At 39.3% G+C, this 25,228-nt stretch overlaps 2 protein-coding genes across 3 annotated transcripts in view; both read right to left on the reverse strand.

Moving 5' to 3' along the window:
* Nucleotides 1-9,407, reverse strand: part of cacnb2b (calcium channel, voltage-dependent, beta 2b) — a 40,496-nt gene extending 31,089 nt beyond the window's left edge. For both annotated transcript variants that reach the window (XM_026150103.1, XM_026150102.1), the window contains exon 1: nt 8,857-9,407. In XM_026150103.1, coding sequence (XP_026005888.1) covers nt 8,857-8,904 — 48 coding nt within the window. In that variant the 5' untranslated portion in view covers nt 8,905-9,407. The remainder of the gene's footprint in view (nt 1-8,856) is intronic.
* Nucleotides 9,408-18,107: 8,700 nt separating this feature from the next.
* tmem236 (transmembrane protein 236) lies at nt 18,108-23,909 on the reverse strand. Its single transcript, XM_026149915.1, has 4 exons — nt 22,852-23,909; nt 22,193-22,265; nt 21,208-21,331; nt 18,108-18,973 (listed from the first exon to the last, which is right to left on the reverse strand). Exons 1-4 carry the CDS (start codon nt 23,103-23,105, stop codon nt 18,345-18,347), a joined length of 1,080 nt encoding a protein of 359 aa, XP_026005700.1. The 5' UTR covers nt 23,106-23,909; the 3' UTR covers nt 18,108-18,344.
* Nucleotides 23,910-25,228: the final 1,319 nt, after the last annotated feature.

Raw genomic sequence — 25,228 nt, forward strand, 5'->3', positions numbered from 1 at the left:
GAGCCAATGAAACACTCCAACAAAGTGAAAATTTTGGCTGAAATCATCATCAGTACAGAGGGGGTCAGGAAAGCGATATGACAGTGAGTGTTGACAGACATCTGCAAAACACTTTGGAGGCTCCATCCTGGTTTGGTGCTGCATTTAAGCCAGTAGTTTGGGGGATCTTGCCAAAATAGATGGAATTTTAAATTCAGAAAACAACAGATGGATTTTGAGCCACCATGCAATAACATCTCGAAAGCGTCCGAATGGCAACAGTTTCAATTTTCAGCATCACAATGATTCAAATGCGCTGTTAATGCAATAAATTAGATAGAAAAAGACAATGTGCAGCACTTTTAGACATGGATTTGCCTCCCCAAAGTCCAGACTGTACACTAGTAAAGCAGAGTGGGAACAAAAGGCAGCCAACATCCCCAAAAAAGTTTTGAATGTCCTTCAAGAAGCATGGAGAACGATTCCTGCAGACTACTTCAAGAAATGACAAGAAAGTTGCCTAAGAGACTTCAAGCTGTGATGAAGAATAAAGCTAGTCACACCAAACATTGCCGTTCAATCTGCACCGATTTCCCATTTTCCTAGTAAAATATAAAGAAATGAGCTCAAGACTTGTGTACCATACTGTAGCTCTATATAAACACTACTTTCTGTCTGCACATTAATCGGGACCATAATTTACAAAATGAAAATCATGTTGTATTAAGTAAGAACTGAAAATAGAAACTGAACCCACAGCGGTCAAAGATCAAGTGACACGAGCTATTTTTCCCAGAACTTTTTATACAACCAGATTTCTTCAAAAGAATTGGCCAGAATTTTGGCCATTAGACAGATAACAGTCTCTACAGCATACACTGGTTTCACTTATCAGACACAAAAGCTACGTGCAACATGTCTATACTTTCTATAATACCGCAATATTTTTTGGACTTACAGACAAGGATAACGTTAACCTTTTCTTGTTTTTTCCCTGAACTATCAAAGCCTTTAGAATAATGTTTGGCAGATTAAAAGAGATAAAAACTAGTTTATTCTGCTGCTGCCATATACCCAGTAAAAACATATGTAAAAACATATATTCAAACAAATGTACTTATCAAAATATTCACTATAGAAAAAGTAGTTGACAGAACTCACTACTCTAACTTAATCTGAGACATTGGACAGAAACAATTTTGTAGACTTCTTCACTCAGTTATCTCTCTCTCTCTCTCTCTCTCTCTCTCTCTACATATATATATATATATATATATATATATATATATATATATATATATATATATATATATATATATATATATATATATATATATATATATATATATATATATATATATATTATTGATTTTTGCTTCCTTTCTCTTGGAGAGCTCAACTCATTCTCGTAAAGTCATCAGCAGTAGTTCAGTGTTGCTTAATAATTCAGCGGGGGCGTTTTGTACTATTGTTCATGTGCACATGTGCTTTTACACATACATAAACAGAGACCTGTCCATAAGCTTCTTTTAACCTTTGTGTGTGTGTGTTCTGTCAATCTGGGGCCGGTACTGTGGGACTGCTGAGCCAGAGATGGACAGCATGCATAATTTTCAGGCAAGACTAGACACTCCACCCTCCCCAATGTCCACAAACCCACACACCTCCCCTGAACTAAAATAATAAATAAATAGATAAGAAAAGACTGAAAATTTTATTTTTGGTAACAAGTGAACACAACCAAAATTTTTAATCATCAATACTGGAAGCCTGGTGAACACAAGTCAGCCCAGAGTGAACTTTACAGTTATTTCCATTCATCGATTTCAGCCCAGTCAGTGTCTTTTCATACGTTTTTGTCAGTTGATGCTCTGACGGTGTACGACTGACACGGCAGGATGGTGCAAAGCAAGCTGAAGAAGAGCTGAGCCTTTTATCACCACACAGCTGTTGGACAAACCAAAGCAGATGTGCAGAAGAAGCATCACCGACAGTGAGTTTGTCTTTTGAATATACAAACCAAACTCTGATATACTGAAACTTCTACACGCATCATTCCTTAGAAAATGCAACCGTAGACGACAAATTTCAAAGCAGATAAGCCTGACAGAATTGAGAAGCATTAAACATTGAGCTGAAATAATCTGCCTCCCCCCATCAGCCTACCAGACAGGCAGTACTCACCCAGGACACATTTTTGTTCTTGAGCAATTTTGACATGACTTGCAGGTGAAAAGGTCAAGAACCCGGCTCGTGATAAGCTTAGCATCCACAAAGACCCAGATCTCAGTCCACCTTCAAGTGCAATAGCCCGTTTGGAGATGGAGACAGGATTTTCATTTGACATCCTCTGTTTCCCCCTGCGCCAACAACCCTCACCAGATTTACATCTGCCTGGAGCGTTGCCCTCCAATCACACCCGGCAGAACATGCTCCAAAACTCAGTCAAGAAGGAGGAGGAGGCGTGGGAGTGAGACAGAAACAAAGATAGGATGACTCCAAAAGTGCCCTTCAGAGGCAGAAATAGCACATGGAGAACGTTCTTTCATTCGTCCACCTGAGTCTCACTGCTCCTTCTCTTTATCAGTGGCTTCATCTTCATGAAACCTGTATGAATAACTTAGGAGGGACTGATGCCCCCATCCTTGCGATGCTGGTGGTTGGATGCTGATGCCAATCCCACCCTTCTTACAACTGGGAAAGAAGAGACTGACAATGGAATACGAGGGATAGGGCAGTGAGTGTTTTAAGATGGAGGGAGAGTGAGTTAGGAAGGAGAAGGTTATGAAGTGGAGGAAGTAGTACAAAGAACTGCAAAGACACAGATGTGAGAGTCAGTTACTGATCCCTCGTGTGAGATTAAAGAGGAAACATTAAATTGGCTGCTGTGAAATATCTCATTTTTCTTCATAACCTGCTAAAGCAGGCAGCAGTGAGAGTACTATAAGAAAGTAAAGTTCATCGGGAGTCTTGAAATCTTGAGATGAAAATTCCACTGCTCACACTGCACTGAACACCTAATGCAGAGAGAGGACTACAGGCAGCGCGCACCGATGCTCACTGTCAGACCATTAACCTGCTGACTGCTGCTTATTTTGAGACTCTGCAGTTCATTCACACTGCTGTATTGAATCATGCATTGTGTGAATAATCTGGCTACATTTACTGGATACACACAGCACAATATGATCCACAGCACATGCTGAACTCAGTCAAGTGCATTAAAAATACATGTAATACATGTGCAGGTAAGCACTCAACTGTAGTCTAAGTAAAAGTCAGCAAACCTATTTGTTTAAGGCGAGCAGTTTGGATTTTAAACATTTGTTTTTCTGCTCCCTGGAATTACAACAACTTAAGAATGTTGAAAACATTCGTAATTCCGGGATACTATGGGGATAGTAGTGGATACTACTAAACATTCACAGGATTTTTAGTAGTATCCACAATTATTAGTGATAACAGTGATATGCAGCCTCCCCTTGTGTTTGCTTCTTCTGTCCTTCTTTCTTCTCTTCTGTTTCCCTCGCTCCTCCCTCGCTCATCTCCTCTGTCTTTCTTAGGGTGGTGGTGTAACCCCACATTTAAAGGAGGCTATCTCCAGCAACCTCAGATCCCTGCTCTTTCCCTTTTGGAATGCTGATCCTGGTGTTTTTGTTGCTTTATTTGTTAGTTCATCTTTGCCAGACCTCCAGACCTTTCATTTATTTTACTTTATATTTTAAAAAGAACTCTTTCTGGTAAACTGAAACTCAGTTTAAACTCTCTTTGTATGCTGGGGAATCTGTGATAAGTAGAAAACATCGTTTTTTTCTGACTGTGGCTGAAAAGATCATTTAAAAATCCCGCATACAAGGATACTGCGACCCAGTGACCCTCAGAGTACAGCTCAGATAATAGGCATGAAGAGGTTTAACAGGTAGTATCACTGAAAGCAATACAGCTGCTGCAGACAAAGCAGCAGTGTGAGTATGCATGTGAAAGGAAAAGCACTACACAGTAGTTTAATATTAAAAGTGGGCCCTTTAAGTGCTTCAGTCAGTAGAGCTGGAAAAGAGTTACTATATTAGTAAAGTTTATCCTATTTGAAGCCAGGGAAGAAAGAGGACAAATATGCTGACAGTGTAAGTTAATAGATTTATCAATATCACAGCTCTGTCAATTAAGACACAGGAGAACCTGATGGATAATATTTGAGTATTTCATTAAGTTAATGTGTAAAAAACAGTTGTAGTTTTTATGCTTTCAGCTGCAGACTTGTTTGAGAGAAAAGAAAGAAAGAATATAAAAGCTGAGGTCAAACTTCGGCCACTATGTGCAAATCTGAAACGAGATCAGCAAGTACAAATAGATGCCCAGAATTTGGGTCATATATTAATAGCTGAAAATACAACTGTGGTCAAATTTTAAAAAGAATTATATTTCTCATTGATAGTCCAACAATTGAAGGTTAATAAAAAGCTTAAGAACCTCCTACTCTAACCTGCTCTGGAGCAGGTCATGTTCACAGTATGGGTCCGTGTGTGACGCACCATCATGCTTGGCCACATTATGTGATTTAATTTTGTATATTGTGTAAGTTTTCATACGCAATTTTGTTAAAGAAAGGCTGTAATTTTATGATTTTTGTTGAAGAGCCAACATATAGCGCGATCCTACCACACTACCTGTCGTCACTATCATTTAACTGGTCTGTTCAGGACCAAATATAATCTGTCAGTCGACCTGCCACTAGGGGGCGTGTTACATAAATTACTGTGGTGATATTCCCTGTAACAACTGAACTAACTTCATGCTGCAGACAACTTCAGCGTTAAATCTGAAATTACCCAGGTAGCAGGAAGTCATAGTGGTATCCAAGGGCCTTTACTGAGGACACCACCTAACAACATCAAATAGCATTTTTTGCATTCTAGCCTGTGTACATCAGAGATGCATGTTTGGGAGAAAACTGCTTCCTTCTGTCTTTAGTAATTTATGGTCCACTAAGCTATTAGACTCTTGTGTAAGACTCTGTGTGTAACACCCATTCTTAAAAAAACAAACAATCGTCAAAAATAATTTCATATTTTTATTAAAAAAAATATTGTATTGATTTGACCAAATGACCTCGAATAATTTATTCATTATAACTCTCCTTCAGTGAACAGTGGATCTATGTTTAAATACATAAAAAAAAGAACTATATTTGAGCTGAAGGGTTTTTTTGGCCTGAAGAGATACTCGAGTATGAATCACAATGCCATCGCCTCCAGTGAAGGAGGATATAGCAGCATGAGTGAAGAAACAAGTCAATACCAACCACGGCTTGCAGCGTGTTCACCAAATCCAAAAGGTTTTGATTGAACGTTATAATCAATGCCCACCCTAGCACAGTATAGATCTGTGGTCCTTATAGAGTCACTTCTGCAATATAAAAAAGAAGCCAAGAGTTCATGTTTAATGTTGGATTCTGTGCAGAAAATAAACCTAAAGGTAAAAATATAATTTGAAATGTTCAGAAATGCTGTTGGACTAAAAAAGGGGAAACATGCTGTAACAAAACCATATCTTGGCATGTGTGAGAGCCGGTAAATATGCACTGTTATTGTGATCTGTTTTGATTATATTAGCATGAGGAAGAGTCCCACTTAAGAAGAAATAAAAACAGAAACTTCTGTGTCACAGATAAAAAAGTGACTTTATCTGTTTGTTCAAACAGATCTCATAAAGTGAAAAAAGCGAGCCCCAAACATGTGAGTGTTCAAGTTTACAGCAGGAGTATCCAGGCAAAAAGCACGGCTGCTACATCTATCATTTAAAGCTTTGATTCTCTGCCAGAGCTGGTTTTAAATTCCCCTTGTTTTGAATATCAAAACCCACACGAGTCAGCTCAAATGTAAAAATGACTTTAACATGCATTCGTTTTGCCTGTTCCACAACCCTCAGTTTAAAATTTCACCAATGTGATAATGAATGAATGATGATGTGTCCTTGCATTAAACAAGCCCTAGTGGAATTATTATTTAAATGTGTTTTTATTTACATTTACTCTCAAGGTTTCATTTGTTAATGGGTTCCTTTTTTTGGTAAATGACATTTGGTTGGTTAAAGCAGCCAAACAACAAAATATTATGCTCATGTCGTGCTAACATTCAGATAATGTACAGTAATGAAAAAAGTAATGTCAATGTAAGTGAATGGGCACGATACTGGGCTGTGAGCACAGGTCTCATTAAAGGACATCGGGAGTTGGTTTCTAACAGTTTGGGCAGGAACATGCATGAGTACCCTCCTGCAAGTAATTCTCTAGGTCTAGCAGTGTGCCTCCTGTGTAACAGCCAATTTCCTGGTATCTCCCCCACAGTTGCAGTGCTTTACTGATAGAAAGTGTGGTTGGTTTGTCTGAAAGAACTAACTGTGGAAACTGTTGTACCAAGTGTGAAATAAATAAATAAATGAAATGAAAGTTATAAGACTCTGCTGGGAGACACAGAAATCCTTGGAAATGGACGTGTGGTTCTGCCAACCTGGAGTAGCTACCATATCTGTGCAACCTGAATGGGATACAGCTACCGTCTCATGCTACCAGTGTTGACAAGAACCCGAGCAAAACACAAAACTAGAGAAAAATCAGTCAGGAGGGATGAGGAAATAAGGAAAAAAAACAGAAACCATTCCTTTGTGGGGGATTGTCTTTTTGTTGCCCCTGCAGTGCACCTGTTGTCACTTCCATTTGCACCAAAGCAGCTGTGGATTGAAGTGGTTCCTAGACAGAAATACCTGAAGTTTAACTGACGTTATGTTACACTGATGATCAAATGTTCCCTTCATTTCTTTGTATGTATCGTTGTTTTGATTATATATACTTTTAAATTAATGCTTTTATTTCTAAAAAAAACCAACTTTAAGTGGAGAGGGAAGAATAGGGAATTTTAGGTAACATACAAACCGATTCCTGAAATTTATTTTGTGTTTTTAAGGTTTTATCACATTTGCGTAATGGGGATAAGCATGCCTTGCCCTTCACCTATTGGCTAAGCTGTTGTGACTCTCAGTGTAAAAAATGGCAGCCACTACAGAGAGAATTGTTTGATATCTAAAGATGCCCATAACCTCCTTCTTAGAGCCAGATGAGCACTTAAAACAATCCAGCTTTATTCTACAACACAGTGAAAATAAGAATTTAAATTGACTAATGATTCAGTTTCTTTGCTATATATATTTATTTAAAACGGTGACTGCAAAGACAAAATATAAAAAATCGACCACTTAATATTTCCAAAGCCTTGTTAGTAGAATTTGGATGTTTCATCTTAACTTAGCTTTTAAAACAGTTTACAACAGTTCAAATTTCTTAAAAATAATGGAAGATATTGCATTATCTTGCTAAAATAAGTAAGGCCTTCCCTGAAACATGCATTTGGGGATAGCAACATATAACGCTCAGAATCCTTTGGGTCAGAATGTATATTCTGTGTTAAATCAGAAATCTATGCTACTGTATGTATACTATGACAAATGTAATAACAAAGAACATTCGATTATGGAAATTGTATATTAGAACATGTTTATTTGGTTATTTATCGATCTGATTATTGAGGTGGTGACTTCTGTGATTTATTCTCCAACCTTTATTGGCCCAGCAGCCTCCGGCCTGTTTATTTATTATAAAAGTATTTATATCTCACTCACTCAAGTGTAATTAGCACCCTGACACATAATGTATCATAGCAACATGAGTAAAGATAATGCATGAGTAATGTAGTTTCTGCACAGAAATTAGAAAGAGTGAGTGCATCTACAGAAGAGATTTTGTAGAACTGTGTCTTAGTTCGTTATATTTGCACGCACTTATTTAACACTAGGTGCTAAACTAAGCCTGCAAACACACACACATGTCAATGAAACTACGCTGAATGTCGGGAGGATGTGTCACTGCTTTTACCCAGCCATGCCTTTCGAGTCTGTAAGCTCCTTTCCTGGCTCGTTGCTGAGGTGGGCACACATTACATGCAGCACTACAGTACGTGGTAATCTGCGCGGCTCTGCGCTGACAGCCTATTGAGTGCTGAGGGCTGACAGTAAGCCTGTTTCATGTAGGAATGTGGTTAGGGTGCTCTGCAGTCAGCGCCATCGCACAATGCACAACTCTCACTCCATCGACTACAACACAACTAAACAGAGGATACACAGAGACTGGATAGAAGGAGATAGGAGGGCAAGTGAAGAGAGAGTTAGATGACAGGCAAAAGCACGAGAAAGAAAAACAGGTGGATTAGAGCGCTGTAGAGGCTGGAAACTGTCCTCCCTTCTCATCTCTGTCATTGAGAGGACAGTAAAATTGACTTGCAATTAGATAACAGCACCTCTCTGTCCTCCTCCGCTTCTCAGCCAGGACATACGATGTGAGGAAGACGGGAACTGTCATGTTGTATCACTTAATCATCTTAATTTTGAAGACAATTTTCACACATTGTTTACTTTACTTGCTCAGTGACCAAACTGTTGCCTGGGTGGGAAAAAAAGGAAACTCTCCATTACCTGATATTCCATCTTTTGGTACGGTGCTATTAAGTCCTGTACTGGAGTCAATACGCTGAGCTGTTTGACATTTTCACCATCTGGTAAAATGCAGCCCAGGTGAAAACTTATTGTTACTGAGAAATGAACAGCTTAGCAAATAAAAGGTTGCAAGACTCATGCTCACAGCTGCTTGCAGGCAGTAATTCTGTCATGCTTATTCGTTGCATATGAATGACAACCCTGGATATAAATATGAATGCATCATCGGCATTTCTTTTTGCAAAAGTATACGATAAATCCACACACCACCAAACAACTCCAATGTTGCTATGAGATCAAAAAGATGGGATGGATGCTGTAATGGTCACTTACATAGGTGGACTGCACTCTCCGCCAGTGTCCCAGCCCACAGCAATACATCAAGACATCTAGTTGGGGGGAGAAAAGGGGACAGGCTGATGAAGCCTCCGGGATGGGTCGTTTCAGGACAGGATCTTCATGAGACAGGTGATCCACCTAATTGCAAGCTCATCAGGGAGTTTTTTTGTTTTGCTTCTTTTTTTTTTCTTAGGGGGAGGGATCCCACAAAAGAAAAAAAAAGCCGAGCTTCTGTGTCCACAGGTTGTCGCAGGAGAGAGTCACCTGGGAGTTTAGTGGCTGGTTCTATTCACAAGTTCAGTCCTCAGATGAATCCAGGGGATCCCGACGGCAGACGTCTTAAAGCATTTTCAAAGTCACGCACTTTGCGAGGAGCAAGGATCCAATCTATCGTGAATCCTGCGAAACTGTCCTGAAGACTCGGTGTGATGTGCAGAGTGTGTGCGAGGTTTCTGTGTGTGCTTCTGTTAATGTGCGCTCACCTCATCTTAAGAAGGACAGGTGGTTCTTTTCCCATCCTGTGTGTGTTTACCAAACCTGACCCATTTTTTTGTCCCAGCTCACCCTGTCCAAAAAAATTAAAAACCTCCCATTCAGCCTCCCCCCGGCTTAAGCCCTCCGAATGGTCTTGCTATAAAAACTAAATATCATTTTCTGCTGTGTCCCTTAGTGCTTTGCAGCCTCACAAAATTGTCCAATAAGAGCACTTGCATCGCTCCACATCCATCTTTCTTTTTTTTCCTGTCTATCCTTCAATGTAAGCCCACCCTGGGAGTGCAGATTCAGAGATTTTTAGCTTCAGCGTGATTCCTCTTTTCTCCCTCCTCAAAGAAATGCCAGCTCTATGGCTCCTCCTTCAGTATCTCTCCCTCTCACTGCACACGCTGCTTTGCTCTCTCGAGGGTCGTCTTCCATCAGGGGCGTTCCTGCTTACCTGAGTCACTCTTCGCACTCCTGTTGTTGCTGTGCATGCACGTGTGTGTGTGTGTGTGTGTGTTTGTGTGTGTGCGTGTGTGTGTGGAGGCTGCAGCTGAAGCTCACCACTCTCCCTCTCTCTGTTGCCATGCTAGAGCAGGTAACATTCGGCTAGCGCAGGAGACACACAGCCTGAATTCAAATGCGCTTCCAGCCTCTCCGATTTACAAAACCTCACCCCTCCCTAAACACCACCCCCCAACTTTCCTCCTCCCCGCCATCTCTCTCTGTTATCTGTTTTTTTCCTCTCACTCTATCGTATTATCCTCTTTTCTTTCCACAATATCCTCTCTCTGTCTCTCTTTCTTTGCCATTGCTTCCTTTTGTGTCATTTTCCCTCCGATGTCAGGGTTTTTCCATGTTATCTTGAGACTGGGCTTAGAAGGTACAGGAAATTACTCTGTTTCCATTTGTGACAAAATATGAAGACTTTACAATTAAGTTTAAAAAAAACTCACTGAAATCAAGAGAGGAAAATCTGTGTATTTATCCGTACTATTACCATCCATTTCCACTTTAGACAAGATTTTAGCAAGTGTCAAGTGCTCAAGTGACATCAGCATGCAAAAACAAGTGTGGAAGATCCTTGATGGGAACTGCAACATTTGCATAAACTCATAAATAAAACTTACTGCTGATGGTACAGTCCAAATATAGACAAAACCCCCCCAAACTTAAAAGATTTAAATCTTTTATGATTTACTAATGAATGTGAGTTAAGCCAGTAAAAATGCAAAACAGTGTACCATGCTAATATAAATACATCTTTATACAGGTATTTATCCATGTTTTCTAACAACCCATTGCATTGTGGGAGCAAAAAACCCAAAAGGCAGAAAAAACACTGCACACTGACATGTTTCATTTTGATCTTGGACTCTACCTGATGAAATATCAAGACTTATATTTTTAATTAAAATCACAACGACAAAAAACAAAAACAGAATAATCATATTTAGAACATTTTGTTTTGAAAGAGTCGGTTTAGTCAGAAGTATTTTTGAGTCTGAGCTTTATATTTAACATGTGAACAGTCAGGCACAGTTTGATCAGTTTGTTCCTGCCAGTTTTTAACCTCAGGCAGTCTAACAGTGGGTGATATGACTAAATACTAAGGTTAGCTGCTTGCGTCTCTCAAGACTGTTGGTTTGTTGGTTGGTTATATACTGCAAATAATTTTGACTGCTTACAGATATAAGCAGGAATAGTTTGGGGTACTATCACAAGTTTTGTAATGTGTTAATTAAACTACAGCTAAGAATCACAAGATAACCCAGCCCTCATGACTGGGAATTACTCCATATGAGTAAGCAAGTGCAATTTTATTTGTATAGTACCTTTCAAGAAAAAAATCACAAAGTGCTTCACAGAAGCTAAAACATTAAACAATAAAAACAAAAAAATAACCAAAAGCAAGTTTAAAAGGATGAGACCAGTCCAGAGATCTCAAACTCAAAGGGGAGTCTGGGGGCCTCTGTCACCTTTCGTTTTCAGCCTCATATGATGGACAGCCAGCAAGCCCTGATCACATGACCTCAGGGACCTGTTGGGGATTAACGGATGTAAAAGATCTCTGATGTATGGTGGTGCTTTACCATGCAGAGCACTGAATGTCAAAGTCATGATCTTAAAGTGGACTCTGAATTTAATAGGGAGCCAGTGCAGCTTGATCAGCAGAGGTGTGATATGCGAGTACTTGGAAGACTTGGTCAGAAGCCCAGCACCAGCATTCTGGACAACCTGCAGACATTCCAAGGAGGCCTTACATAAACAAGAAAACAAAGAATTACAATAGTCCAAATGAGATGAAACAAATGCATGTAACAATTTCCAGTTCAAAGCGTGACACAATGGGACTCAGCAATATTTCTCAATGAGCAAACCAGAGATTTAACGTGAGTGTCCAAAGTCAGAGCTTATTAGACATTTACCAGGCTTCACGCAAAAGCCAGGCTAAAGTCCAAAGTTTTCATTCATTCTTTGAGATTAAAATGCAAAGAGCAGATTCATCGCTCTTAGTTTACAGTCTTAATTGTTAACTTGAAAATGACAAACTGTGTTGATCCATTCTTTGAATTATTTTGGTTTAGCAGCAGTGGAAATTGATAAATAATCAACCTGACATTGTACGATACATGGGAGATACACCAAGATACACCAATTCAGGGCTGGTCTTACCTAAATTCAGGGCAGATGGGGGACACAAAACTAATCCATTTATTCCATATTTTGTAGAATTTGTCTTTCCGAATTTTTAAAAAGAATGTCAATTTTTCCATTTTAAATATTTCGAAAACCACATTAAACCAATCCTCAAGTGTTGGCGGAGTTGGATTTAACCACTTTATATGTACCTAATGTAGTTTTTGTAAATAAGTTAAACATGCTGCATTATGTAACACATTGTCAAGCCAATGAGTTAATTTTATTTTTTTGCTATCAGAATGTAAAACAAAAGGACTAAGAAAAAGGGTTTTGGTTTTTTTTGTTTTTTTTTATTTTCCTTTTCTCTTTTTTTGACTAAATAATGTCAGTGCACTCTATTGTAACAAGTCCCTTTTTTTTCTTCAATAAAAATATAATTTAAAAAAAAAGGAAATTGATAAATACTCACTCATAGCACATTTAACAATGGTAAAATTAATGCAGTTTAACACAATCCACACAGTGTAATCACCACGGGCTAAAGATGGAAAAGTGGTCAGCATCAGAAAGGGAGGAAATATAACTGGCTATGCAGCTAGCTTACGCCCTTGTTGTGTAGCTGCGCTGAGCAGGATTTTTCTTTCCACAGCTTCAACAAAGATTTAGGGTAAAATAGGAACTTCTTTATTTGCAGTTTGTGCATCAGAAACTAGTCAATAAAGGAAAGTCTTTGGATATAGTTTTGAGAGACATTTGCAGATAGTAAAGTAAGATATGAATGGAACTATTTGAAATTCCAGTTTTTCTTGATTGCTTCATTGCTTGGCTGTTTTGGCACAGCGAGGATTCTCTGAATCTTTGTGTCCATTTTCTTAGCGACTTATTCAGTTCAGGGTTTCAGAGGGATGGCACCTATACTAGCTGGAGCCTATATTACTGGGTAAGAGGCAGGGTACAAACTGGACACGTCACCAGTCTATCACACCCTCACATTAACATCTTTTGATACTTTAGGCTCACCAGTTAACCTGATATGTATGTTTCTGGACACTGGATTAAGAACCCACAGGCACAGAGAAACTGTATAGACCTGTGGCGTCAAAGTAACTGTGATTCATCCTCTAAATGCATCTATAAAATTAAATTAAACATAATTAAAAATCATAAATGAATATGTCTTTACATTGTACAACCAAAAAAATCACCATTTTAGAGGCAGTATGAAAAAAAACTTTCCATGTATACTATCTGGACCACATATTTCTTCGAGCAGAAGATTATTTCCTCCTGTTATAAGGAAATTGGACTTTCAAGCCAGACAAAACTACTTAACAAAAACTATTTTCACTGTGCTGAATATGAATTTTAAAATGCCAGAATTATTGCAAAGCCTCTCTCTCAGCAGACTTGATGGGTTAATTTGATGGCAGATAAATAAATAAATAAATGAAAGCCTGCCTCAGAGAACTCTCCATCCATGAATGTGGATCTTAGTCTCTTATTGCAAGGCTGTTGTGTTTTTGCTTTGATCATTTCGAGCATTTAACCAATGTCACAAGGGAAAGAAAAAGTGCTCTCCATCCTGCCAACATGACGTATTGCAACATGGTCATAATCACTCGAGCTGCACTAATGCCTTCTTGCAGATTATAATATGAATCATTAAAGAGTAGGCTGATGGTGGCTATGGGGAAATTAAGGGAAGATAATTTTAGTTTCCATACCGGTAAATGAAAGCAGGCCAGCTATGGTCCCTCACTGTGAATCCAAGCTGCTTGTCTATTGCCCTGTCATTTGTACATCATTAATAACACCTTCAACAAATCTTCTCTCTTAGTGTGGCAACAGATTTACAGCTCAGATTTATCAGCAGCAATTCAGCTGAATCCATTCATTTCTTCCTTTCTTCACTCGAGAATAGTTGCTGGTTTGAAAATTCCCTTAAACAATTAGTCCTGCAGCCCCGGCTCATGCATCAGAGGAACAAAGACCAAATGCACCATGGGTATAATTCTGTCAGGTTTGTCCGGTTGGAGGACTGCCGATTACAGTAAACACCAACAACAGCTCTCTGTTGTGTCACAACAACAGATACACACAGAAACATGCACACATGCATATCAAGGTTCCAGTCCACTGAGTTATACAGCCATAGAACCATATAAACTACCGCTATGCCTTCATGCTATAAACAAAAGAAGAGGGGAAATGCTAATTTGTGACATCCAAGGACAGAAGAGGCAGCACATAAAATCCAAGACTTTTCGACTTCTTAGTTTTTTTGCATTTTTTTCCACACTTAATTGTTTCAGATCATCAAATACATTTATGTTATCCAAAGATAACTTGAGTAAATACAAAATGCATTTTTTAAAATCAGAATTTTATTTATTAATGGAAAAAGCTATCCCCACCTCCACTGTTAAATGTACTAGCCACACCCAGGCCTGATAGCTGCCAGATCACTTAAATAGGCCCAGAAGGACGCCCTTGCCTGCCTTGCCTCAGTTAAGGTCAGAGTTCATGATTCAATATATAAAAAGGCTGAACAAAAATGGGATCCATAGACAGAGGTGGGAAGTAACAAAGTGCAAATACCTCCTTACCGTACTTAAGCATAATTTCCAGGTATCTGTACTCAACTTGAGTACTTTTTTACTTTTACTTCCTACATTTTTAAACAAATATCTGTATTTTTAAAACAGGCTTGTTTCTTTTGCTTTAACGCATTTGGGTCGAGCCTCCAAACATCAAACCAAGCCTAAACAGAAACACATGAAAGGCAATCCTGTTCATTTCTTTATCACCAGAGGATGGTGCATAGTCAGAGGCTAAAAGAGGAATGGGGGGGGGGGTTGTTGTTTTTGCCACAACACCCGAATTATTGCAGGTGTCTGTACGTTGCGGTAATTCAGCATCTAGCTAGTCCTGACTTTTTTAAAGGGAGTGACTTTTTTAAGTGGCCGGTAATTTCAAATGTAACGTTTCTATCAGCTCAACAACCATCAGCAAACACACAAACTGTTTGTGTGTAGCTTGTTACACAGTGTGTTGCTAGCTAAAGGTCCAGCTGCTGTATTTCACAGGGAGAGAAAAGAAAGAGCTTCACTCAGAGATGGAGAAAGATAAGAAAGAGGACAGAAGAGGAAGAAGAAAGGCTAGATTTAAAGGTAAGGATGCTCAGTGAGATTTGATAAACTTGGAAATTTAAAGCTTATGTGTAAGTCCTCATGCTTTTAAATGTTTAAATGTCATTTTTTCATATTGTGAAACATGCTGCAAATCAAACTGAAGTAGACTAACTGCTACTTAAAGGTTGCATTAAAATCCTCTGTAGGTTAGTGCAGGATAAACACATTAGTTTGCTCAGCTGTGATAAATTTAAAGTAAAGAATAGTGTGTGAGTTGTGCACAGTGGCTGTGGTTTCATTGTCAGAGTTAGGTAAGTGTAGCAGAGATTCATTTGAATTTTAGCCCATGATGCTAAGATCCACTCCAATACAATTAGTATGGATGCTGATTAAACATCCACAGTATTGTTCTTCTACTTCTCATCTTCAGTACATTTCTTGTACGCTATCTCCTTTAACACTGTTCAACTTAGAAAAAACATTCAACCACCATTAGATTCCTCTTCTTTTAGACATGTGTGCTTGTATTTTTCTCATTTTTAACTTTTATATATTTTTTAAATTATTCAACTTTATTCAACAAAAATTTACAGTGTATTTTCAATGGGAGAATTCAAATTCTCATTCAACTTACTCCTCTTTCAACTCTAACTACTTCCACATACATTGACCGACAGACACCATTCAAACTGTAAAATGAAGCCACGACATTGAACTATTCAGGTTGTATTTATCTTTTTAATATCTTTTATACTTTTTCTTCAGTTCCAGTCACCGTTTCTGAGTTTATAATGGGTGTGTATGGGACGCAGTGTTGGAGGTTAGAGTGAGACAGCTCAACTGCTTGAGTGGGAGCAGGGGAAAAATTGATCTTAAAAGTTTAAACTGCTGCTGCTGTGTCCACAGTGTTTGGTGTACAGCCATCATTTTACTCTCAAAAGGTAGCCATCGTTGTTCCCTTTCATCCAATGTTATTGTTATTGTAATGGATGTTATGGTTATTTCATAAATGCCACCAATGCACAGCCTCCTCCATGGAACTCTTCCACAGAGTCCAGTGATATTATTTTCTCATTATGCTAATATAGCAACTAGGTTCACAGTTAGCTTTGCACAAAAATAGAAACATCCTCGAAAGAGCTCATTTTTACTTTCTTACTCTGAGTACATTTTAGTACTTTTTTACTTGAGTAAATAAGTTGAATCAGTACTTTAACTTTTACTGGAGTGTTTTTTAACAGCAGTATTTATACTTCTATTTAAGTACTTTGCCAACTCTCCAATAGGAGAGTTCCAAGGAGAAAACTGTTGCTGACTAAAAAGAACACAAAGGCTTGTGTAACATTTGCCAAGAACCATATTGATGATTCCCAAAACTTATGGTAAAATATTCTTTGGCCCTTTTTGAATTCAAAGCTGTTTTAGATAACGCTTCAAATAAGTGTGCAAATAATTACCCACAGGCATATTGAAATGGCTGCCAAGTGGCAAGACGTTCTTCAGGAGGAAGTTAATCTGTGTGGTCTGTGTGGATATTTCTGCCAGATGAGGATAATAGCTGTAGCCTAGAAGGACTCATCAAAGATTTTGTGGACCATGAAAATGATTATCACATGCTGTGATCTCCACGATTATTAAATCCCAACAAAATCAAACGCTCAAACAATGTTTAGAAGCACAGCATATCTTTTGGAAGAATGGTGTTTATCTTTTTGGAAGCTCTTGATAGCCCAGATACTTGTTAAGATGTTTTACTTTTTGCCTTTAACAAACTAACCATCTGTTTATGAGAATTCTTGATTGGATGCCCTGTGGCACTAATTATCTGACCATTACTGCCACACAATTTCTTGAGACAAATTCCCAAAGATTGAGCAGTAAGCCACTCCATCTGAACAAACAAGATATTTTATAAAGGATGTCCAGGTGAGTATGCTGTATAATAAAACTGTACTTATCGAGCAAAGACAAAGCATCAGCTCTTAAATCACAAGTTTAATTACCTTGTCTGAAATCATCATGCTTATCACCTACTTGACACACCCAGAAAGTTTACCGAACAGTTATTTATTTCTAAGTTAACTTACCTTCATTTGTTTATTTGTTGCATTTTTGAGTGGGTTGTCCATCCATGTTCTTGCACTAATCTAATTCTGGGTTGTGAGGGGAGCTGAAGAATATCTCACTTGTAGCAGGGCCAAATACACCTGGACAAGTCACCAATCTGTCGCAGGGCTAACACCATACAGACAGTCAGTCATGCCCATGTTCACACCAGTAGTCACTTTAGGATCACCAATTAAGCAGCTATAAAACCAGCTCCTAGTTTAAATTTGGGAGATAAACACTCTCTTAAGCTTATGCTTAAAAATGTCATTATAGTTAGAGCTGGACTGAACCAATAGGCTTGGGCAGCTTGGGGGGTTCCCATGATGAACTTCTTTACTTGTCTATTTTAACTCTATTTTCACTTTCATATACCACTACTGTATTTAATGATTAGCAGTTATTACACTCTGGTGCTCTCTCCATAGTTTGCTTTTTGTCCTGTTTCACTTTGCTCTCTTCTCTTTCTCCTCACCTCCAACCAGGCAGATGGCCGCCCCGCCCTGAGCCTGGTTCTGCTGGAGGTTTCTTCCTGTTAAAAGGGAGTTTTATCTTCCCACTGTCGCCAAGTCCTTGTTCATAAGGGGTCATATATTTGTTGGGGTTTTTTCTATGATATTGGTCTTTACTTTACAATATAAAGTACCTTGGGTTGACTGTTTTGGGAATTGGGACTATATAAGTAAATTTGAATTGAAATGAATCTCTTTGGGCCTCACAATGAAAATTACACTTTGAATTCACTTCAGAATCATGTGTCAACATAAAGGATTGTTTTTCAAGGTTTTATTCAAAAGAAATGTAAACAAATTTAGAGTTAAAATACAAAACTAAGCAGATAAACATTTGCACCAATAAATATATTTTAATCAAGATGAGAGTTGGCTTACTTTATACTTCCATCTGTACACCTGTTTTTTAAACAAAATTCGGAATGATTTTTGCACTTTGGTTTGAATGTCCTTTTAATGCATTAGAAGCCAGAAAAATTCAAACATGCTGCTCGCCATCATCAGCACCAGCATCTTGTTGATTTGATGCTGCTCTCCACACATGAAGACCAACTGTCGAAATACTCACAGTCCAAGTGGCTTTTTCATCAACAACAGAATGTGCCACTCCTCCTCAAAACAGGCTGTGATGTCTAAAAATTTTCAGCCTGGTCAGAAATGTGAAATAGATAAAAGCTAGGCTTACCAGGACATTTTTCAATGGGTATAAGAAGGGTGTTACAAAGCCAAACACAGCAATCAGAGAAACCCGCAAAACAAAGAAAGGGAAGTCCTGAAGAGCAAATCCAGCAGAAGACAACAAGGGGTTGTGAGGTGTGATAATCATACGAAGAGTAGAGAGGAAGGCGAGGATGTAGACTGGGAACACCCAGCCTGAGTAGAACACTGAGGGCAGTCCTGCCACTCTCACCATCTCCACAGTGTCAAACCAGAAAAGGAAACTATCCACAAATATTTCTGACCTTCCGTCCCTTTTCCACAGGATGCTCGGGCGACCCGAGTACGACAGAGGGCGTGAGGTTGAGGAGTACAAGTAGGCAGTGCTGGTGATTCGTGTTCTTGGTGGTGAGTTGGCAACATCGTGGAATCTGTTAGAGGGACTGCCATTTTTGGCCTCTGGTTGGCCTTGGGTCACACCGTTCTGGCCTTCTTCAGGATTCATCTGGCTTGATACGGTGGTCACTGGTTCCATGTGGGTGAGGACAGGGCCGGATATGTCAAAGTCTGAATCTAAGCTGTCTGCTATAAATGACAAAACCAAATTTTTCTGTATAAGTTAGGTTATCCGAAAGACTAGCTAATAACAAGAGAACTTGTCTTTTTTTAAATCATTTTTTAAAAATAAGAGAAGAAAAATCATCTTTAGCATAGGTAACGACAATTATGTGACGGGGTAAGGTGGTTAGTGTTAGGGTTTACTGTAGACTGTAAGGTCCAGCTTCCATGAATCAGGCTTCTTACTGTACATTTAGCAGATACATGATTTGAATTTGGAGAATTTGTCATCTTGGTCAATGTTTTGTGCTCTTGTGTTCTCCAGCTGTTTAGGTGGGTTGTATTCACTGGTTAGAAAATGCACAGGAAGTCTATGACCAAAGTCCCAAAAACTTGACTCTGTTCATCTGGATGTAGAGTTTTCAGTGGTAGAAACATTTTCAAGTATCACTCATTCAAGTGTTTCTTCTGTCTCAGCTGACTGCAGGTTTCCCCAACCTTATAAATCGAGTCAAGTCACTTGGTGACGAAACATTTCTCCCACTGAAAATGCTATGTCTAGATAAACAGAATCAGGCACTGACGCAATGTAGCAGTGGTACAGGGATGTATTAGGGAGAGCTGGAAAATTTTGCAGCTGACTAAACAGCTAAATTAGGAAGGGTGTGTTTATTATCATCCTCTTTGGCTCTTGGCCAAGGCGGTTGGACTTTTTCTCCTCTCCTCTCCCCCTTATCTTCCCTGCTTAGCCTCTTGTATCCTTGTCTAGTCTTGTGTATTTTTGTATTACTTTTCCCTGGAACACTCTCTCACAGTCTGTTCTCAAAAACCTAAAGAGGAATTATGGATTTGATCATCTGGTCCCTGAATGCAATTGACACCCTTCTCTCAACGAGAAGTCTGGGCTCGGGTGAGCCTGAGTGCTGAAGATATCTACCTATTCGGAACCAGGATAACAGGGTTCTTGCTGATCGGAGCTGGCTTGGCCCTGACTTATCGAAGATTAAAGCAAGTGGAATCGGCTGTTCAAAACCCCACAAGGCTGCCCGCTGGGATTGAATCAATGGGACTAATGGTGAGTTCTCAAAATTGGCTCATTGAGCGCAGCACGGATAAGATCTTGGAGAAGCTTACGGCTGCCGTGAACACTCAGAATAAGACCTCTGAGCGAAAATTGGATTACATCTTGGAGAAGTTCTCAGAATCTGCTCTTTGAGCACAAGAATGAAAACATCACGGAGCGCAAGTTTGATAACATCATGGAGAAGCTCACGGCTCTCCAACAGGAGATTGAGAGACCAGTGTCGGACTGTTAGAACAGCTTTGAAATTCACATGAGTTGTTTGCACTAAAGTAAAAACCACCATCATTTCATGCGGCTACCACTTCGGCGCCAGCTGTGGTCTCAAGGCTGGAGCTGAACAAAAACACCCTGATAACAGACTGTGCATAGACTGTTCTTCCTATCCTACACAAGGCCACCTGGGTTGGCTGGAAGACTGTTTACTTAGCCTAGCAGGGCGAAGGACACTGTCTCAGCTGAACTCTGGACACACACACACACACACACCCATACACACTGATACACACTCATTCCCCCTCCCTTTCCAAACGCCTTCGATGCTTGTCCCCTCCCGGGGAAGATGGCGGTCGACTGGACCAGCGCAGACATGCTGCAGGACCGGATGCGCTGTCTACGCCGGCTCTCTCTTACCCTTTACCCGCCCCTGTTGCTTGTCTTGTGTTTCTATGGTGTATTGATAGTCATGTGCTTTTGTGCTGAGGTGATTTTTTCTGTTATCAAACTGTTCTCCCACTAGGAGCTCAGTCTGAGTGGAGTTTTTTTTCTCCTCCTCTCACCTCATGTTATGTATTTTTGTTGTTTTTTTTCCTATCAGCCTACCTCTCTGACATGTCTTCCCAATGTGATGTTTGTGTAAAGTTTGGTCAGAAGGTTCCTTTGTAAGTGCGCATGCGCCATTAGCGTGCTGCCTGCTGTAACCCTAATTTCCTTCGGGATTAATAAAGTATTCTGATTCTGATTCTGATTTGAAATCTGATGTGAGTGAAGTGACTGATATTTCTCTGAACTAGCTTGCAGTCTGTGCTGCTTTAATGAAATAACAAACCAATAAAATAAAGTGTTACAAATAAGCGCAAAAGGTCTATGGATTCAGTTAAATAACCACTCCCGCAGAAGATGAAATGTGACGCAAAAATATTCAATAATCATAAAAGATTTGGAAGAATTCAAGCCTTACATTTTCCCATGAGTTTGCAGGGTCGAATCCTCTCAATGATATCCACCCAGATGAGGAAGAAAAGCACCAGGGAAACTGGCAACTCAGAGAAACTGTCCAGTGTCTGTCCTCTGTCCACCTGCACCTGTGTTTTCACAATAATAGAAAATACTCATAAGTGGAACAATGAATGAATACATTCATTGTTCCACTGGTAAAGGATGGTAAAGGATAAAGTGAGGGAAAAAAATGAAACTGAGAGTCTTTGTAACATTTGTCTCCAATGAGAAAGAAGCGCCTACATTCCAAGTTTTATGAACCCATTAGGATTTACTTCCCTATCCTTGCAGATTTACATCTTTACGCCCGTAAAATAAGAAACACTGGGTGAATAAATATGAGAAACATCTTTGTGCTTATTTATGTTCTTGTTGGAACAGCAATAAAATACTAAGTGACACAGTGTAATGTAGGAATAAAAAATCTTTTCTTTTTAGGGTCGGGGATAGCATCAAACCTTAAGTTAATGGACAACCTGTTGTTTTCACTATAGGTTACTGAATAGCTCAGAGGGAGGGCAGTCTTGTGACTGGGGACCTATTTTCCCTGCCAAAGTCCTTCTCACAAATTCTTTGACAATATGGCAAAAACAATAGGTGTACAAACATGTAGTATTTACTTCATTACTATATTATTACCTAATAAAGAATACAATACAACTGTACAAGAGTACAACTTCTTGCTACCTGTAGATTGACATTGAATAAGTAAACCTCAAGAGATCATGGTGAGTCCGTGAGAAGGGATGCTTTTCTTTCTCTGTGGTGCAGTGTAGCATGTCGCTGTTCACTCAGTGAATAATTATAGTGTCTTAATACTGTGGCCTCTAATGGACTGTTTACAACAAATTCTGTATGCCTCTTCAAGGACCCTGTCAGAGCATGACTGAACAAAACATCAACAAGTGCTCCTCAGTGACAAGATCAATCAGTCTTGGTGACATTACCTTGGAGCTGGCTATTAGGATAGCAAAGCACGGTAATGTGCACAGGATGAGATATGCCATTGCTGTTGGTCTCCTGAAAAAAACACAGCTTACATTTACATAATGATCATCCCATAATGAAGAGTAACTGTTCTTTTTTTAACAAGTGCATGAGTTTATATTTAGATTTTTAATTTGTGTTTGAAAAGACTTTGAAGCAGTCTTTCAGTTTTATGCAGCTTAATAATTCTAATCTATAACACAGCAGCTACACTCAATTACAGTTGTTATCTATGCTCACTTGGTTTATATTCCCTTTTGAGAGTAAGGGAAGACTTCATTTCTAAGGCATAAATATACTTACATGATCTAAAAGGTTGTATTATTAGGGGTAGCACTTAGTAGAGAAGAGTCATTAAACTAATAATTAATAGTTAAAATAGTTGATCTGTAATTTCAGTTGCAATAAATACTACCAAATGATGAGCTGTAATACCAGACAATTTAAGACTGTAGCAGCAAATCACAGAACTGAACTAAAGTTTACTCAGTAAACTCGACTTTTCACATTTAAGATGTGATTTATTCTTTTTTTTTTAAGGTTACACAGACTCGGTTTATGTTTATACACACAAAACGATAAGCTTGTCACTTATCACGTTCCAAAAGCCTCAACTCACCACTGCGTGACCTCTCTGATGAATCGCCGCTGCTTAATAGTCATATATCTGACAGGAGCCCACACCAGCAAGGTCACAGAGGTCACATAGGCGATAGAAGCCGCCACAACGAGCCAGTATGCTGTCTGATCCCGTCCTTTCACGTTGTATATGAGGCTGGCAAATCTCTCCATGATTACAAAGATGGGTACAATCAGTGCTGCAAACTGCAGCACCTCATACAGGATGAGCTTGACTTTCTTCCCCGAGGGCATGGTGCTGGATTACCAGTCGCTGATCTGAACTCAGAGATTAAGACTTTAACAATCATCTCCTAAAAACGAGCCAGTGGAGACGCTGGACTCTGCACACTGACATTGCTTACACTGCACTGGAGGCTGTATTATTTTATTGCTGAGGTAATGAGGTGATCATGCTTGTCTTTTTTTTTTTATGGGGGGTGACAAAGAAGAGATCTCCCATCCTATAATATCACAGGGGCAGATTACACCGAGCTATAATTGTACACACCTTCCAAAAAGGAATAGTGACATTTGTTTTTAAATGCCCATCGCAGGTGAATATGGAGGATTTTTAGGAATGTGTCATCCTGGATACTTGTGTAGTTTTGGAGAACCTCACTGCATTCCCTTATGCGAAGAGGAGATGTAGGTGGGATCCTAAAAGTGTTATCTTAAGATATTTGGTTGTTTGACCCATGTGTTGTTGTTTTTTTTTACAGTAATACACACATTGTTTGCAGATATAATTTTACAGTGAGTTGATGTTAAAATTTCAACCAGATAAACCTTTATAGTGAGCATAAACTATTCTTAATAGTTTCCTACTGCAGTTACAATCACAGTGACATGCTGAAAGGCTACATGCAGCAAGGCTACATGCAGCTTTGCTCAGACATGCTCAGATCTCCACCTGGTGGCAAGAAGAAGGATTTTCTAGGTTCTTGCTTTTCTCTAAAGAAAAATTACTTAGTTATGAAATACATTCTTGATATATAAAGCATTAACATTTGGAAAACCATGGATGGATTTGTGTGTGTGTGTGTGTGTGTGTGTGTGTGTGTGTGTGTGTGTGTGTGTGTGTGTGTGTGTAGCTGAAACGGAGGTATACCTTTCCATCGCTAAATTCCCAACCAGATAAAACTTAATTACTTCCTACTGCATTTAAAGAAGCCAGTTGTTGTGATTTGGCGCTGTATAAATAAAACTGAATTCAATTTAAAATCACAGTGACACGCTTACAGCCTTGCTTACACATACACCAAACTCCACCTAGTGGCAGGGAAGAGGACAATTTTCTAGTTTCTTACTGAAAGGAAATCAAACTATATAATCATTTAGTTTTTCCAAGTTTCTCAATCATGTAGGGATGATTGTAGGAGGGGTTTGGGGGGAGCTTAAGGAGTTTAAGTTTGGCTGGCCTGTCTTTGACTGGTGAGTATGATATGAATATAATATCCTGGGTGCTTGTGTAATTTTGGGAGAACTTCCTTGCATTGTGTTATGTTAAAGGCAGAGGGCATGTAGGACAGAGACTGTAAAATATTGTCTTACCTGTTGTAACAGATATGTCCATTATGTCTAATTTATATCAACCAAATAGGTATTTCTGCATGAGGAAAACTTAAGTCTCACAAACAGTAAACAATTAAACAAAATTGCTCAAAAACTTAACCATTAAAGCATCAATCATCACAGTATAAAAGTTAAACGTCAGTGACATCTTCTGTCCAGTTAGAAAGCATAACGTGTTGTTTCTTTTTCAGATCTGGCACATCTGCTTAGCATGAACCTGCTCTCATCTGTGAAGAGAACAGGGTGTCAGTGGTAAACACCAGTCAAGCTGCATGATGCTGAGCTGTGAGCATTGACCTATATGACACCCTGATGGAGTCTCTTTCATAAACCTGTTTGAGGTCATTTTCTAGAACTCTGGCAGCGCTCTTTTTCACACAAACAAATACCGGTCCTGCTGCTGGGTTTACACCCCCTCTCCTTCCCTGTTAAGCTCTCTTTGCAGTTGCAGGCCCATTTCCTGGTTTGTCCTCCACACTCTGGGAATTGCGCTGGGAGACACAGCAGTGCGCTGGGAGACTACCTGTGCAACCTGAACCAGCTGCAGCAAAACCAGAGAAAAATCAGTCAGCAGGGAGAGAGCAACAGTCTGCATCGACCACCTGTACAGTCTTTGCTGTTTTGGAGGGGTTATTTGGTCGTTGCCTAATCACTGCACCTGTTGTCACACTGAGTCACACCAAAGCAGGTGAAACTGATTCATGGTGGTTTATACTTCTTAACATGACGGACGGATCATCCTATAAATAACGCAGACTGTGTGTGTCATACTGTGATAATCAGGACTACTCTTACTTGCATAA

The sequence above is a fragment of the Astatotilapia calliptera genome, chromosome 18 (assembly GCF_900246225.1).
Source record: "Astatotilapia calliptera chromosome 18, fAstCal1.2, whole genome shotgun sequence".
Lineage (NCBI taxonomy): Eukaryota > Metazoa > Chordata > Actinopteri > Cichliformes > Cichlidae > Astatotilapia > Astatotilapia calliptera.